Source organism: Triturus cristatus, chromosome 10 (genome assembly GCF_964204655.1).
Source record: "Triturus cristatus chromosome 10, aTriCri1.1, whole genome shotgun sequence".
NCBI classification, from domain to species: domain Eukaryota; kingdom Metazoa; phylum Chordata; class Amphibia; order Caudata; family Salamandridae; genus Triturus; species Triturus cristatus.
In genome coordinates, this window is record NC_140593.1 from 119,807,254 (window position 1) to 119,825,976 (window position 18,723).

Below are 18,723 nucleotides of genomic sequence, written 5' to 3' on the forward strand. Positions count from 1 at the left end.
TACCAAAACTGATAATGTATCACAGTTCCAGCAGTGTGGAGAAGACTGCTTCGGAAGATGAAATAGAGACTCACACCCGCTCTGGACAGGCACACAACTGAGTCAAGCCCCCTAGGGCTTTCAGGGCTGGTAAACAATAGGTATATACTCACACGCTGACATGTGGGATGCTTATGGAGTGGTTGCCTTTGAACACCTCCAAGGGGAATATCAAATGCAGACTACTCAGTGGCTGAAGTACAGACAATTAAGGCATGCGCTTATCGGGGAGATAGATAAAGATGGAGAGACACAGAAGGACTCTCCGTTGGAGAGGAGGCTGCTGGATGGGCGAGTACGACACAAACTGATATCTCTGCCAAATGGCACGTTATTGTGGAAAAAACAGGGGGCATTAACACAGCTCAAAGATAGGAGGGAACAGCACATAGGGGCGATTTATGACGAGGACTGGAAGGAGGCATTGAGTTTCCCAACGGAAGTTGTAATTAAGGCCAACTACCAGCTAATTCAGCTAAAACTCCTCCACAGGACATATTACACCCGAACATTGCTTCGCAAAATTGGGAGGGCAAAGGACGCCCATTGTCTAAGGAAGTGTGGTATAGACGGTACATTCATTCATACCTGGTGGCATTGACCTCGGGCCGGCCATTTTTGGGAGCAGGTAGCAAGATCCCTGAAGGGGGCAGCTGGAGATGCCATTGGGTTGATACCTAAAAAGGCTCTACTGGGAGTGTGGGAACCATCGGACCTCATGCGAAACCAGAATATTCTGGTCAATGTGGGATTTATGGTGGCAAAAAGGGACATTGCCCAGAAATGGGGATGCGAGACCCCATACCCCCCTACAGCCCCACCCCCGTTACTCAGAGGACGGAATGCTGTAAAATCCTAGAATTAGAGATATACAAGGGCATAAGTTGCGAAAAAAAGTTTGACCTGGCTAGCTGCTTTTTGGTCACAGGAGGGTGAGGATTACGAGAGGGTTGTGACTCCATACACAAGAAGGACCACACTTATGTAGTCTGTTTTAGACATTTGCATCTGTGGTTTAATGGATTATAGTGGGTTGAAGGAGTGGAGAGGAGGGTAGAGACTTATACGATTGCCACTGTGTCGCAGTGTCGAAATGGTGTGCATGTACAATTGTTAAAAAATAATTTAAAAAATAACCTGATAATGTATGCAAGACAAAAATGTATGTATTTTTAAACTCATAAGATGTTTGGAGAAAAACAGCTGAATTTCCAAACTTTATTTAAGGCCGACAATTGTGTGACAAATCGTGTGGCAGTGGGGAGACTTAACACTTAGTATCAATATCTAGAAGCCATAGACAATATAAACGGATCTCTTAAATATTACCCATATAAGAGGGCATTCAAAACTGACCAAACCATTGCTAAATTACTGTTGGCAGAGGTGCCTGAAGCACAGAGGTGGTCACTGCTGGTGATCTTGCATGGGTGGCCACAACTGCTATCTTGTCTGAAGTGGTCACTATTACGACACTAATAATGTTAGTAGCCCTGGGTGATATTCATTGAACATAAGTAGTTCTTATTTCTGAAAAGGTTGGAGACCAATGTCCTAGTGAGTCAAAAACAGTTTATGAACAATGGGCCGAAGAAGATGTGGTTCACGAAGTTCATGAACGGCATTTTTATCACACTCACCAACAATTAGGCTTTGTTCATGAACAGCAATGGTGCTGGAAATGCTTCTGCAGGACTTGTCAGAATTTTGCCGGTGCAATCCAAACACTAAATTTTTGCATTTTGTTCGCAGTAAGGTATCCGCATTCAAACTACAATTACCCTTTTCTGATAGTAGAAGCTGCATTATTAGCCAGGATATGAATAGCAGGCTTAGCACAATAATACACAAATAAATATCAAAGGCATGGCCAGAAGCAATTAGACTTCTCTCCCAAGATAGTTTCAAAATGAGTCATTAAAGATGACGTTCACTAATCTAGGGCTGCATAATATTACAAAAGTAAATGCAACTGCTTAAAAAATTATTGAGTATGTATGGTTTTTCAAGGCTAAAATGCAGAAAAATGGGTACAAAAAAAGTTTCTATTTTGAAATGATATTTGGGCAGATAAACATGGTCATGACATTGAGATATCGAAAATTATTTCATATATTGCTTATCTAACACTCAATGTAAATGTAGGAGTTTCTACTGGAGAACTGAGGTTTTAGAATCCTCTTGCCAAAATATTGACTGCCAAAAAATTATGAAGGTTAATATATATAAATTTGCTCTACTCAAGGTACATATATGTGGAGTTAAGAATAGTGAATCTATACTTATCTAAAAACTGACTTTCACAATTGAGTGGTAGATAATATTTTAGCAATTATATTTTAGTAGGTCATTAATTCGAGATCTCAAAGCTTTAATTCAGCTTGCATGAAAATACTTTACAACAATGGAGTCTTACATATATATTATGTATATTATTATCATAGCCATAGTCCTGATAAGGGCTATTTATATGTAATGTGGTTGGTGTTGCACAAAGTTGTTTTTCAACAAGCCGCACTGCCCAATGTTCTAATTTTTACTTATACTTTCATGTTTAGGAAACCAATATGTTCTCTGTACAAATCAATGTTAAGGATTTGTTCTACTTGTTTGTATTAAAGAAGTAAATGTAAAGATGTGGAGCCCTTTCCAAGTGGTAATTATATTGTTTATAAATCTGGTTCACAAAACAATTTCATTTTATGGTTCCTCCTTAGTAACCATCCACCATGTTCCCTCTGAAAGTACTGACTAGGTAAGCATAAAAGAAAGCAAACAGAGCACCCATTATAGTACAACATTTCTGCATACGAAGATAACACTCACAATTCAAAAGGCAGTTTACAAGTCACAAATATATTACGCCTATCAATATTTCAGTAGGCTTGGTCTAGCTTACTTAGCATGCACTAAGCTTTTTACCCAAGAGTCATGGTGACAAACTATGCCTCTCCATAAGATCAAAGCATCAAAAACAATTATAGTGACTGAGTTGATGGCAAAAACAATTGGTCCAGTTGGAGGAAAGCTGTCCAGTTTGTGGATTTTCAGGCGCAGATATATTTTGGATATAGTGTGGTACAGTGCTTAAGTTTGTCTGTGTCTATCAATCCATTTTAATGTCATTTATACAAATGCTAATTAGCAATACCAATAACATAAAAGGCAGTTCAATCTGTTATGATAGCATTTTGGGTCATTTACTTATTTGGTGATTTAATTAAATAATATTGCATATTCATCACTACAGCCCTGTTCCATGTTTTACACTTTCATAAAATATTCGTAGAGTGGTGCTTTTTGTATGGAAGGCCTTATTTCATACCCACCAGGGATTTCGGCGTGATTTATGCTCACTCTCTTTTGTTTCAAGTATTTGAAAGCCTTTTTAATTGTTTCATAACATAAATGAATGGCATCACATTTTGATATATTGGGCGTGGACTGATTTAGGTACATTGTAAAATTTCTGGTCTAACTACAAAAGAGAACAATCATCAGTCAAAGTCTCTGAGTATTTAAAGTGGCGTATACGGATAGCTCTGATAGTGTCTGCCCTAGGACACAGGGCTAAATCTTCATATATATTTTTAAAGATGTCAGTTCTTATTCATGCAAATCAACACATAAAGATCAAATATTGGACATTTGCCTAGAAGTTTATTTACTTCATTAACCAGATCATAGTTTGAAGGATTTGTTTGCAGTCCTACTATCTGTAACTCAGAGATTGTTATTTATAGGGCGAGAAGGTGGTTAGTCAAATTACTGGGTTTGTTCTCTATGTTTCTTCAAAAAAGAACACGCATTACCCTATAACGACAGGAGTTCTTGTTCTAGCTCCTAGTCGTTTATTCAAAACCATAGCATTTCTGTGTATGCGTACAAAAGTATTAGAGATAGCTTTCTATCTTGTCGTGGTCTAATTGAAAATGGTCAAAGCAGGTGCGATGGCTGGGATAGTTGGCGCACTCTACCACATAAGTCTTATAAAGTCCAAAAGTCTTATTCATTCCGTGTCCAAGTATTTTCTGGCTCTCAGGAGAAGGAAGAGCCAGCCATTCTTCCTCAACTGGAGAAGTCCAGGAATCAACAACAAAGTTCTCCAGGCACACAGAGAGTACAATTGAGGTTGTGGTTTCAATAGAATATATTTGCAAATGCTTCATCTTTACAACTCAGAAATAAGCATAAGAGACTGAATGTTAAGCCCTGATGAAGTTTGCTGTAACAGGAACAGCCTGAGACGAAACACGTGTTGGCAAGGGGCATACATAACTACAAGAAAATAAAAGAACTATTGAAACCACGACCTCAATTTTAATCTGTGTGCCTGGGGAACTTTGTTGTTAATTGAAAATGGTGGTGTAATACTTTGCTACATTAAGGTGTTGCCTCCTCTCATTGCAATGAAATTTAGACAGAATATTAGTTTACAAATCCTTATGGTCAACAAACCATTTCTTTATGAGCTTTTTAGAGAAAGTAAAAGACCCTACTTAGAATTCCATACATAGAATAGGAATTTGGTTTAGCATTTCAGAGTCCTAAAGTTGTTAATCTGCACACACATCATCATTTCATACCAGTTCCTTGTATCATTACCCATGAAAAATCACACATGATCTAGCATGCAATACATGTTGGTAAATGGTATATTAAAAATTCACAAACAAATCATCAACTTTATTCATTATTCAAACACGTGGGCCCAAATTGGTTTGGTATAATTAGCAAAATATACGTTTTCAACTTTTTCCCAGATTCATATTTCTGTACTGCTGTAAAAAAGAGCCCTTAAAGTTATGGTCTGCAATGTTTAATAGATAATTTTGCCCTGTTCATGTCTGAAAAAGACCTTCAGATTAACTTAAAAAAGACTTTTGTCATGACATGCAGGAGCTCTAAATTAAAGAACAGACAACATCACGTGGGAGGGGTAGCCATCAACAGAGTCTCAACCTTTTCATATCTGGGCCTGACTTTTAATAAGAATGGTACATGGAAACACATACGGAACTGTGTAAACTGAAATTGTTAAGAACTACTGAGAGCATTTTAAGGTTTTCTGCCAAGATAGGAAACACACCCATATGGGAAATTCTCACCTTGCACCGTAGTAAGTGTGTTACAGGTGTTTGTTACAGTGCTGCATTATGGAGGAGAGCCAATACTGCCCCCTACAAACTTATGAAAACAAATTCTTAAAAAGATTGTTGGCAGTCCCTAGTTCCTCACCAAACTATATAATACACAAAGAACTATTTGCACCATCTTAACTGAAATATGGGCTAAAGATGAGACTAAATTTACAAAGGATGTAATTTTAGACTGTTTATCCCTTGATTACAGTAGCAAAATCCCCTGGCTTGAGCATATACACACCCTCCTGGCACGCTGTAAGGTACAAATTGATAAAGAGAACCCAGAAGCAATTTTAGACTTTAGTAAAAGAGACCTGAAGACAAGGTACATGAATGCTATGGAATTTGCTAGAGAGGCCGAAGCCAGTCAAAAACATAGCGTTAATTCCTACTGTGAAATTCCCTCTGTAAGGGGCACACAAACGCACCTAATACAGGTGCAAAATATACAACATACATTCTATCTGACAAGGCTTAGGTTTGGTACCCTTCATTATTTAATAGCATTCCCCAAACAGGAAAAGTGGTGCCATAAACCTCCGAATTGCCCATGTGACGGAAAGTCTCCCCAATCTACATTGCACTTTTTACTTTTTTGTAGTTTTTATATAGACATCCGGAAATCCATTTTAGAACCTTTGTTTTTATCCAAAATCCTTTTTTATTATAAACATGCTTTTAATTTTGTATGTAGTCTGGAAAATTAATCACGAATGCAGTTATTCTGTATATACAACTGGCAATAAGGAGAAGAAAGGTTTATGCACATTTGGACGCACTATTGTATGAAAAACCAGATGACTATACATAGTCGTGATACATACCATGGCCTTTAGCACTTTATGTTGTAAGACAAAGGCCATCTTTGTTTGTTGCCTATTATGCACGAACGTAGTTGTAGTATACACAATTGCATTATGTTATGTTGTTATTGAATTTGTATATACTTGTATGGTAAAGGCTATCGTGCCTGTGTCCCATTTTGTATGAAGAATTGTTTTTATACACCTGAACACTTTGAAATTTATGTACCTGAACGTATAAGAATCGCGGATTGCACCCTCTGATTGTTTATCTTCTTGCTATTGGTAAGATTCCATTCTTGTACCTAAAAAATTCGAACTGTAATTTGTTATATCGCATGTTATTGAAATGCTGATTTTATCTCTTGATTGTGTATATTTAGTTTTTTTTTTTAAGATTGCAACTGTAACTGTTTTCTCTGAATAGTATGCTTTTATAGTGGTATTATTTACACCGAATAAAGCGGAATTGAATTGAGTTCCTAAAGTTTTCTAAATTCACTCAATGAGAACGATAGAGAATATACACATAGGAAAACAACAAAATGATAGGCCAAACATCAACTCAAGCGTAAACTAGCGGTCTGAAGTTGCAACCAGGCTCCGAACTACAAAGCACGCCAATCTCTAAATAAAGGTCAGTTCTACCTGCACTTACTGACTATATGCTGTCACTATGTGTTTGTGAAGGTGAGAGTTTACTTTTCGCTCATAGCCTGAGAATGAAACTCTGCTTCTTTTCACTGGTGCCCTGTCTCTAAGGTCTGTCCAGTTTTCTGCAAGAATCAAGAGAGCAGCAATTCTTCCTTCTATTTCTAATAAGAGTAGCCATCAGAAAACCCCATGAAGCATCCAAATTATCAAGTGAGGGCAGAGTTCCCAGAAGGACAGTTTTATACACAGGAAGAGGGCACATGATAAAGGGGACTTACCAGTGAAATCAATTTAAAAAGAATAGAGAAGCAATTTATAAGAAAAAGAAGCACAGCTTGGGTCAAGAAGACAGATGCTGAAGGAGGCCAAGAAAGAGGCATTTGCGTTTTAGGAAGACTTTTGATTGTATTGCTGATTTAACTGGGGACAGGGTGCCCGAAGCGAAGAGAGATGAGTCTCCTACCTCTTTGACTTGATGGAGTCGGTCAGGATACGGGCTCTTGGCTCTCCGGGCAGCAGCGGGTGACTTATGGTGGGTGATGGTGACAACGGTCGCCCCGCTGGGAGCCTGCTGTCTCTGGCTACCGGGAGATGCAGATATGGGCGTCCCGTGTGGAAGCAAAGAGAAACTTCTGGGTCTTGAGGACGTCGAGCTCTAGAACAAGCAACAAAGTATTACCGTCTACCCCTGGGCTACATGGGTATGATTAACACCTCTTCTTCTAATAGGGGCCTAATCTCCCTCACCCAAAAACCTGCAGCCATGCTTAGTGCAAATTCTGCTGCATTTTATACTACAGGCTACAGCTTGCTGCTGCTAAAACAATTATATTAATTGTAGTGTCCATCATTTCTTCTGTTTTCATATTTAGTACTTTGTAGCCTGCATTAGAACATATAAGCATCTAAGAGACAGAGCAGAGTTTGGAAGAGATAAACACACATGGGGCACTGGCTAGTCTGTTTCTAGAAGTAGTTATGATAGAGAAATCTAGTTAGTCCGGAAGGTGACCTATGGGAGACGACATAGAAGGATCAGAGCCAGAGGCTCGTATGGATGTATGGTTGCAAGATTGGTGTAAGTTTGACTGCCTATTGAGTCACATATCACAAAATTTAAAGTAGGAAGATTGGTGATATGGTTCAGAAGCATGAACTTGAAGTTCTGGTACACAAAGGAAAATATTTACTGCCACTTCCATGGAATCCTTTTGTAAAGAAAAACGGAGGATAGAGTGAGTGTATTACCATTCAGTCCTCTCACAGTTCCCTTCCTTCGTGGAGTTGAGGGAGCACCTAGCACTTTGGGAAGTCTACCTTCACTATAACCACTCTAACCTACCCGCACTGCCCAATATGCATTGATTCCATTAGCCTATGTTAGTCTGTAACTCGATAGAGAACTTAACAAAAAGACACATAAGTAGACAAAAGGAAGATTAAGCAAACACGTGCTCCTCAAAGTGAGGTTGGGAGCTGTTGGAAATTTACCCTTTCTACAGGGTCACCCCAAATATTGTGTCTCATTGCTGGACCCTATTTTTGCTAGTTAAAGAACTGTGTGCTTTACCTCTGCTAAACGGAGGTAAAGTGCTTGTGCTCCCCCTTCAACCTAATGAAACCGGTATTCACCTGATTGACATATTTAACTTACCTATAAGTCCCTAGTGGTACCAAGGTGTACCTAGGACCTGTAAGTTAAATGGCACAAGTGTACCAAAGCACCCATTGTGCCATCCAGTACAGTGACAATGTAAACATGACTGTAGGCCTGCCACCAGTAGCCTGGATGTGAAGGTTTTAACTGAAAGGTTTGACTTGTCAAAATAACCTCTTTTGACAGGCCTAAACTTTCCTTTTAAATATTTGTAAGTCCCATCTAAGTAGCCCGTATTGCCCATGATGCATGGTGCAGAACGCATGGTATTTAAAAGAAGGACTTGTAAACGTTTTATGTTAAACATTTCCTTTTAGTGACTAGCACCCTAAAGCTGTTCCATAGGAAATCATTGAGATTTAATATTAGGTTTAATAAATGTTATCTCTGCCTAGGGAACAGCTACAAATTAAATTTTTGGACTGTTTGAAATAGTTTTTACAACCCTAATCCAATGGTGAAGTCAGATTTGTAATAAATATTTTGGAAACATGAATTTTAGAAAGTTACTTTTGCCCTGCTTGGAGTCCCTGGAAGCAAACTCTGCATGTTGCTCCCTCTCTCTCTGCCAGCCAGTAAAATAGCAAATCAAATAGGTGAATGAGGTGTAAGCCCACTTGCAGGACAGGGACAAAAGGCTTTAGGTGTGGGCCATGTTATTGTGCCCTTGACAGGATGGACTGTGGGTTGGGTGCAAGGACTTGATTAACTTCAAAGAGACCTACTCTGCCACAAGCAGATGTGCCTAGCACCCATGCCTGCACGTTTCTTTTAACCCCTTTGCGAGATCGGACTCCATCACAGTGGACTTCTTGTTCACATTTCAGCATCAGACCCTACTGGAGTATCAAGACCTGTGTGACAGATCACCTTGGGTTTTTCATATCATACTTGGGGTGTACTTCAATTGAGGGAACCAGACTGGCAAAATAATTTGTGTGTATCCACTGTCTGGTTACTGAAAGTTCATCTTTTGTTCTACCAAACATCTGTCTTTGAGTTTGTTTGGGGTGGATTGACTGCCTAAAACTGGATTTTAATGTTAGATGTGGGCGGACACTGGGATTACCATAATACACTCAGCCCAAGTTGAATGTGGCCGAAGCCTTCAGCCAGCTTGAAAATGACCAAAGTGGGCAAGGTTAGCCCCACTGGGATGCCCAACCCATTGGTTAGGTTAGGGCAGTCCCAGGGGTCATTCCCACCCACTACTTCATGCCAGGCGTAAATATGGCCTCTCGAGGCAGCCAATGCAGAACACTCCTAGACCTGTGGAAGATCAGAAGAGGACTGAACCTGCTATCTGAGACCTGAGAAGGGCCTAGAAGACTGGACCTGCTCACCATCTTCTACCCAGGGCAAAGTAGATCCCAAGGGTCATAAGGCTGACCTCCTGTTCAAGCTACAGTGATACAACAAAATACAAGAGGCTTTTTCTCCAACAGCCCAACTGATGAGTGGCAACTGGACGTGGACTTGACTCTGCTTGCTACCCTACGAGTCTCTAAGTGCCTCCATTGAGGTCCTGGGGGACTTTTGACGTGTATTCATGTGGTGGATTGGGACATAGAGAACTAAAGTTACAGGGTAAAATCTTTGACCAGGTTGAACCTCGATAGTGTATCCGACCCACACATCACGGTCAGAGTCAAACTTCACCTAGGTCCCCATCTACTGTGATCATTGACTGTCATTGGCACTTTGTGCTTCTTGATGTTCTTTCGATTTAAAACTTTCAAAATGAATATCTCCGGTTCTCCTTATTGGGTTTTTGTTATTTTGTCTATTAATTTGTACTCTATTGTTCTAGGTCACGTGGGATTTTTACCGTTTTGCATTTTAACTTTATTTTAATCCTGCAGAAATACTTTACCAATTGGCGTTAAGTTAAGCCTGTCTGCTCTGTGCCAAGCTACTAGGGTTTTATTAAGTGACTTTAGTGGTTCACCCTGATAAGGACTGTGATTATTACTTAAGGTGGGTACTTAGACCCCTCAACTAATTATCCAAATTCTTACAGGATCCCATGCTCCGAATCAGATTATGCACATGAGTCAGTGAGGTCAAAGTTAAGTGGCCGGTGCCTTCCAGGAGCAGAAGAAAAGAACGTTTTTTAATTTCTATTTAGGTTACGTCAAGTACTGCCAAGCTCCAGAATCGGTCTCTCAAAATGTTTTTTTTTTTTTAAAAGAGGAGGCAACCTCTAATGTTATCAGCCATCTCACACACCACAGGCAGTTAGCACAAACGCTGTAAGAATGCCTGAAGCTGTCTCTTTAAACCCTCCTAGTCCCAACAAACACACTGGTCATCTTTCAGTTATCGTCTGTCTATGAGTAAAGTGCGCATTTCATGAAATAGGGATGAGTCTGTTTGTTTGGACTCAACCACCAAATACACATGCCTAGAATGAAATTGGATTGCTGTATGATCCTTCAACCATTAGAACTGGCGCCTCCAGAACTTACACGGTTTGAGGTTTGTTCTGTCCAGTCAAGAACACCATCTGAAGCTAAGAAGCTCTTCCCTCTCTATGGCAGGATGGAGAACCTCCTCTGTGATGGGTAACCCCACAGCCCACCAGGTTAGGCTTCTGCCAGGGCTGCTTCACGGCTAGACCTCAGAGAGGCCTTGCTGTACAGCAGTGCAACCTTAATGTTTATGAATAGAGTACAGGTACTGGGGTCCCATTGGTTCCTATGGTCATATGATCTAGGTGACATCACTGTGACAGTCCAGGGAAGAAGATGGTATCCCTAAGGTAACTACACTGTGCATTAGATGGAGCATTCTTCCCCTTCGGGGACTGGTTAGGGAGGAATGGAATACATAAGCCTTCTATCAGGGGTCTGGGATTTTCTGAGAAGATATGCTGAGAGGGAAGACTTGCTGCTGGTGTTTTTCTAGACCGACCAGAGTGACAAGATCCTTACCAGCCTGAAGTGATGCTTCTGCCACTGTAGACTCTCCAGCTCGGGGGTCACTGACTGGGCTGCCTCCCTTCTCCAAGACCACTGCCTGCTGGTCCAGTGGTTACCAACTTGCCAACAACTTAGACAAACTGTGTGCTTATAAAACCCATTTGCGCCTCTACAAGTGAGATCCTGTCTGCTGGGAGGGTGCTGGGTGTGCTGCGTCAGGGCTATTGGGCATTCTGGGACTACAGAAGATGTTAGTGCTCAGTATGAATTATTACGTTGATTATTTTCAGTGGGTTTCCGCTTTGGATGATCGCGGTTTGTTGCTATTCGAACTGTTAAATGCCCTGGTTTGGCCAATAGTAATATGCTATCGCTATGTCTTTGGGTCTATCATTAATAACTTCAATCCAGCCATGCAGCCCCGAAGCAACTTTTAGTGAAACCACCAAGCGTGTCCCATCCGTGATCTAATTCATCTACACTAGAACCCAATCCTTGTAAATCCCTCTGCGTAATCTTCCTTTACACCGACAGTAACTGAAATCAAGAGACCTCAAGTTTCTCTTTCACTTCAGATCATTAACTTCTGTGGATGTACGGCCCGACAGACCAGCCGATGACAGACCATCTTGCCACATGGTCCCATATGGAACAGGGACCACCCTCTTTGCCTCTTCAGTGTTGCACCCTTATACTTTTAGTCTCACTTATCTTCATTACCAGCCTGCGCGTGCTGCACCATTAAACAATATGATGCTTGCGAACAGGACTCAGCATTTTTGGTATTTCCACAGCACCCTTTATCCGTTGGGGCGCGTAAAACTTAACAACAGTAGCGATTCATGGCCCAAGCTCCATGTTGACTGGCAGACAAGGTACTTTTATAAATCTGTACATATGCTACCCAACTCAGTCCTCCAACCCGAGTAATAAATGGTGGCTTCTTATATTTACTGGTGGGAGTGATTTTTTACAGGAAAACCTGTTGAGAGCTCTACCTTACGGTCTTATCTTCTCTCAGGGTGATCTATGGGTGGGGCAAATACATTCACCTAGAAACATTAGAGGTGGGGAATCCCAATTCTAAACCCATTCGAGTCATTTAGAGTTTGGCAGAGCTCCCGCTTCACTAAACTTGTAGTTCTCCTGCCCATTTAGAGATGGGAATCACTGAGTTTCCAGTGGGAAGGCTCGGCTGCTTCTTCCCTCAGAAACTCTTGACACAATGGTTCATCCATCGCAGGACCGTCAAGCGATGGGAAGTGATTTTCCCTGTCAAGTCCACCACTCAAAGCAAAGAGGACGAAGGCAGAGAAAACAAGCAATGACCCTGACACCCTCTTGAATTAAATATCCTGGGCATCTTGGCCATTTTTATTTTGTTTTACAGAGACAAACTCTCATTTGGGGGATAGTTTTGAAAAAGCAAAATTAAATGTTGACCAGGTAGAAAAAACATGGTGCTGGGTTGGTGTTTCAGCTGTGCATATGGTTCATTAACCCCACCCGCTGATCCACTCTAGGCACAAAGGTCTCGAAATCTAGCGGGCGGTCCTCCAACAGAGAGGTGGAAGCCTGGACCTCTGCTGATGTGGAAGGATGAGGTCAACAACCAGAAGATAAATCAGCCAATTAGTCCTTTCTCGGCTAATTACCGGTAAAGTGGATGGGACACGTGGGTGCCCGTCACTTCTGGAACCACCTATCATCCCACAACAGATCCTTTATAAGAGGAGTGGTCTGAGTAAAGAAGGACATGACACAATACACGTACCGTACAATCCTGTGATTGATAAAGACCTAAACATATTCTCCCTTTTAGAGAAAATAACAAAACCCAGAAGGCAGCAAGACACTGATGTAAAAGTTACATTACTGTATTCTAAAACTATCATCCTCCTGTCATGCCTCATAGCTGCTCATTTTTTAAATCTAGATATGAATATTTTAGAGGACAAAGCAGGAAAGTATCAGACTTCTATTGTAATGCACTCCAGTGTCAGGGCACGTGTTCACCATCCTTTGTCCCACCACTTCCTCTCCCTTGCTCCCTGCACTGTTCCGCCTGGCCCCAACTGAGCAGATGCTTTAGACGACACTGCATTCTTGCTTCATTTCCACTTGGTACCTTTGCTTGAGGGTTGGTAACTCTACAGCCCTCAAAGCTAAGATCCTGCTTGGACCAAGCTCATTACCTCTGATTGATCTACTGATGAGGAGCATTGGACCACTTATATTCCAATTATTATTGTGATACCAATCCTGCCTTTTGGCGTCTTTTATGCCAATCATCCGTTAGGTTGCTTAAAATCATCGGTGATCTATAAAACCAAGCAAATACGTTATTCAATTTACGCTCGAAAGTGCCGACACAAATTGCACAAAGAGATGCACTTCCTGCATCCATGGATGGCTTAGTGGGTCAACAAAGTGAATACAATGACCAGTTGTGCAATCTTCACTTAAAAAGCATGTTTCTGGAAGGGCCTGGAAACAACAAGGCTATATCAGGAGGATGCTCCAGCCCTCTGCTTATCCATGAAAAAAATGTCCTGCTACAATTCTGGGAATGGATTAAAATTATGCGGTGCAATCACATCATCATCAGGTTGACTGCAGGAGGCTCAGGAGGGGCCTTTCTCCACAGAGGTGTTTGTGGGGTGTCACATCCCCTAAGAAAGGTATTCCCCATTATTAGTTGCATCAAAGTGTTCAGGTTGAAGTGTTGCAGTGCCCATGCTTGGGGTTCATCCAGGAGCAGCTGGGGGTGCCTGTGCATGTCCCACTCGACCACTAAAGTGCTTGTTTGAACATTCACTCACTCTCACACCCCAAGGGGAAGGGAAAGGAAGCCATTGATTAGCATCATTTAAGCTGGGTGGTTCTGCAATCAGCTGCTGTGGGGAAACCCTATGTTTATCATGAAGTCTGTTGAAAGAGAAGTTTTTACTTGTTTATTTTTTGATCAGCTATTTTGAAGCTCGCAGACACAAAATGTCAAAATATCTTTGCTGAGACGGGAGCAGGAGGGTTGGATTAATACCAGCATTGCGCTGCTTGCCAACTCATCTGCTCCTTGAGAAGGAGGCGGCGTGGGAGAACAGGACAAGAGTACACAACATCTTTCCTTGCATTTTCATGTTTTTATAAGAGGGAATAAGGAATCAACTAAGAGGTTCCTAGATATCTGTGCATTCTTCAAATGTCCATCTTTGGCAAAACAATCTTCTATATTTGGCTACGGCTTTTTACCTCACAGCTCGAGGAACAGATTTAATTACTGCCATATTTAAATGTGCTAATTAATATCTTGGTTCTAATTATAGGGTCATGTGGCCAAAAAAATCCTGCGATTTTGAGCAAATCAATATATCTCCTTGTGAATCAAATTGTTAATAAGTACAATGAAAACAACTTGCATTATGCAAGGACTAAGGAGGCTGTATGCCCTATGGAGACATTCCCAGCTGCCTGGTGGGGATAGCTGTGATCAAAGTCCATCCATCCATTGGCTCAGATGAATACCGAGCTGGAAACCATGTCTATGCGGCTCACTCATGCTTCTCTTGGTGGTATCATTGCTTCCGTGGCGTGTGCTGAACTTACATAGCTACTTCCATCCTTTGGCACGTGTCTTTGATGCAACCCATAGATGCCTTAATGCTTGGCTAGATCTGAAGGGCTTCAACAATAATACTTTTCAGAATCTCAACATCCCTTTGTTGTGACGGTCATCCTCAACAATAACCCACTAATGCAGTTACACCATCTTCTGTGCACCAGCTATGTATATATAAGGAGAGTATTGCTGACGCCAGTCTTTACCTTCAAAAGAATACGGCCATGTAGGCATGCGGTGACTGCGGGCTTCTCTGGGGAGGATGTGCAACTGAGCTGCCGCATGGTAGAGTTCCTGAGAATAGTCGAACAAAGACTAAAAACTAGAGATATAGTGGAAGGTCTCAGCAATTGTGAGATTGAACTACCAGAGGCCACACAGGAATAACCCGCAACAATCCAGCAGCCGCTGATAAGCACCGGCCCTACAGAACTCAAAAGCCCACTCATTGATTTTGCTGCAGACTCAATGTCATCTATAACTCTTCGGAGTGTTTTAATCTGTACTTGAATTGTTTACATTTGCACTGACATCAAGTAATTCATAATTTTTATTGCAGCAGCTTTGCACATAACTGCAGAACTTGCACAGTCTCAATAATCTCAGCTGACCGGGCGGGGCAGTCGGTTGGGGCATAGTTAATTTATTCTACTTTACCATAAAACAAAGGCTGGGGTTTAACCTCTGCATAGGGGGGAGGAAAATATCCCTTGTAGATAACCAAACTACCTTTTTAGTTGTCACTTTTAATATGTAATGTATGCAAGGAAACATGAGTTATTGAACTATCGCCGATTGTACAATCTCTACCCTGGACTACATATTGTGTATGTGCATCACTGCAATGGGTTTAATTAACCAAGCAAATAAAGTTACTAACTTACTCACTTACTAACACCATCTTTTTTTTTTAAAGTCTGGCACACCACCGTAAGTGCCAGGAAACTTCTTGTCCACCCCATCCTTTCCAATAATAGACCTGATAACTTTGAAACGGTTACCACGTGGTGAGTGAAGAGACGGGGTCGCCTAGGCGATGATGTCTTAAATAGGACAGGGCATGTGGATAGTCACAGCTATAGAGTGACATTGAAGGAGGCGGGACCTGGTAAGGGGGGTGGGGTTTCATGCCTATCCTTGTCCAAGCAAACACTAATATCCTGCCCAAACAACAAACAAAAGGTATCTGAAGCAGTCTGCCATGTCTCAGGGATGCTGCAAGAATGCCCGATCAGTTGATTTACACCTGTAGAGCTCCAAACCTACTATGTGTAGAGGATTCCAGTTTACACTGTGCTCACTGTGTGATATTGGCTCTTCGCTATTCAAATTGTGTGAAGAGAGTCGATATTGTGAGACACACAGTGACACTGCGAATTGGCAGGTCGGCAATAATATTACTAGGACAAGCCCCTTTTATTCATGTGCCCCCTGGGATCTAGTTTACAAGATGTTATCAAAAAATGGGGGGAAATAGAGGTTCACGGTTAGGTTCACCCTCCAGCAGTACATGTATCAAAGAACAACCTGAGCTAGTCAAGTTAAAAGAACCTAACCTAGGGGAATGGGAGGTGTCAGAAATCAACTCGATTCTGAAATTCACCAATTTGAAAGAAAGGAAAAGATTATCTCTTTCTTGAGTCCCCTCACTCACCAGGGTTTCCCCACGGTGACATGCTTCATCATTGGGGTCCTCCCAGTCCTCTACGAACTGGGGCGTGCTGCGACTTACGGAATACGTAGGAGCACTAAAAGTCAGAATATGTGTAGTGCAAGTGAAAAAGTGGAGTGGGATAAGGAAAATTAAAATAACCAGCTAGTGGGCCAAATAAACTTTATTGATGCTCTTAGCTGATAGGTTTAAAAACGGGGTAATATGCTAAAAGGCCCTAACTATAATGGATAGGTGTGCCTAGCATATAATCTGGTCAACTAGTTTCGAGCTTCCCCAGCTCTTCTTCAGGACTACACCGGGACCAGCCCAGTGTAAAAGTGCCACTCCTAGTTAACCTAAATCAGGTGCAAAATGTGAGACGCTGCAACTATAAGGCATGCGTTACAATTAATACATACGTAATGTACGTCAGGCAATATTTTTTAAAAAGCAACAATGTGCCTCATGGTCAACGGAGGGGGTGTGGCGATCTCGTACATTTGTACGTGGACTGCCACACTCAATAACACCTACTGGAGCCAAAACCTACCGGACCGCATTCGCTGTCCGGTAGTCCTGAAGAAGAGCTGGGGAAGGTCGAAACTAGTTGACCAGATTATATGCTAGGCACACCTATCCATTATAGTTAGGGCCTTTTAGCATATTACCCCGTTTTTAAACCTATCAGCTAAGAGCAACAATAAAGTTTATTTGGCCCACTAGCTGGTTATTTTAATTTTCCTTATCCCACTCCACTTTTTCACTTGCACAACACATATTCTGACTTTTAGTGCTCCTACGTATTCCGTAAGTCGCAGCACACCCCAGTTCGTAGAGGACTGGGAGGACCCCAATGATGAAGCATGTCACCGTGGGGAAACCCTGGTGAGTGAGGGGACTCAAGAAAGAGATAATCTTTACCTTTCTTTCAAATTGGTGAATTTCAGAATCAAGTTGATTTCTGACACCTCCCTTTCCCCTAGGTTAGGTTCTTTTGACTTGACTAGCTCAGGTTGTTCTTTGATACGTCTAGTTTACAAGAAACATGATGTGAACAAAGTACAAGAAAAATCATGTCAAATCAACAGAGGAAAGCTTATGTGCTTGGCCAGTTGTGTCCAATCCCACCCTCCTGTCTTCACCGACACAAGGAGACCAGCCGAAAGCAGCATCAATCTCATTGGAATCTTCAGTCCAACATCTGCAAATAAAACTCATCAGGAGAAAGCAGCTGTTCCATATGTGGAACCTCCCTGTCTTTCAAGGCACTACCGCCTCTTCTGAGCACATATTGCAGGCGTGCTAAGCTGTGCTTTAAATGGAAAAAAATAAGTGCAGGTACTCATCAAACTGAGCTAGAGGTGGGGCTATGGGTGGGGCTATGGGCGGGGCTAGAGGTCGGACATGATCCAATGACTACTTCCATCTGTTGTGTTATTGCTGTGTTTGGGTGTTAAACTGAAATGCAACCTATGCCCTGACAGTATTAACAAGTATAAAAATGACAAAATAATTAATACATTCAGCAAATGTTCTGCATTACACCGCAAACTTTGCTTTTTGTTGCTGCATAATTTTTTCAAAACTGCCGCATAATTACAGTGGCCCTGAATATTATCATTGATTTGCATAGGGCTCAAGTCAATACTCGTATTCTCGAGTGCGCACACACTCACACAGGCCCGAGCACACAGGCACATTCAAAGCAGTCCGCACGCTTTCTTTAAAACACCTTTGTAGAGTTCCACACTCTCTCTCTTCCTCTTTCCTTTACACGTAAATGCGCACACAAGTCGTTAAACGCTCACACAAAAGTCTCAGGCAGGCAAAGGACACTTTCAATTCCTTCCCTCCCGTGGCTTCCTTCATTGCCGCTCTCAGTGGGTCGCCTGGATTCCAGGGTGAGCACAAACGCACACCATTGTGTAAATGTGATTCACAGAGCAGTGTCTGAATGGTATGGACACTGCTCTGCCAAGCAAGGCGTGAAGGTGACATTTTCAACACCCACACGTCCAAGAAGACATAATGCAACTGAGCTGCTGTTGAACGGTTCAGCAGGGGCTCAGCACAGGGCTCCAGGGGCACTTTACCTGTCAGGGTATCCGGGAGGCAGACTCCACCCTGCCTCTGCAGAATTAGCAATAAACAGTATGTCAGACATGAGTACCGGTACTCTCCTTGGCGGGGGGAGAAGTGCCGGTACTTGAAGGGATAAAAGTAAGAAGCGCC

At 41.8% G+C, this 18,723-nt stretch overlaps 1 protein-coding gene across 3 annotated transcripts in view; it reads right to left on the reverse strand.

Annotated features, from left to right (window-relative positions):
• The window catches only part of OSBPL10 (oxysterol binding protein like 10), an 850,497-nt gene that overhangs the window by 384,716 nt on the left and 447,058 nt on the right, over positions 1-18,723 (reverse strand). For 2 of the 3 annotated variants that reach the window (XM_085630573.1, XM_085630575.1), the window contains exon 4: positions 7,104-7,295. The exons of the other annotated variant lie outside the window; for it this stretch is intronic. In XM_085630573.1, the coding sequence (XP_085486699.1) occupies positions 7,104-7,295 (192 nt within the window). The remainder of the gene's footprint in view (positions 1-7,103; positions 7,296-18,723) is intronic. 3 annotated transcript variants of the gene reach the window in all.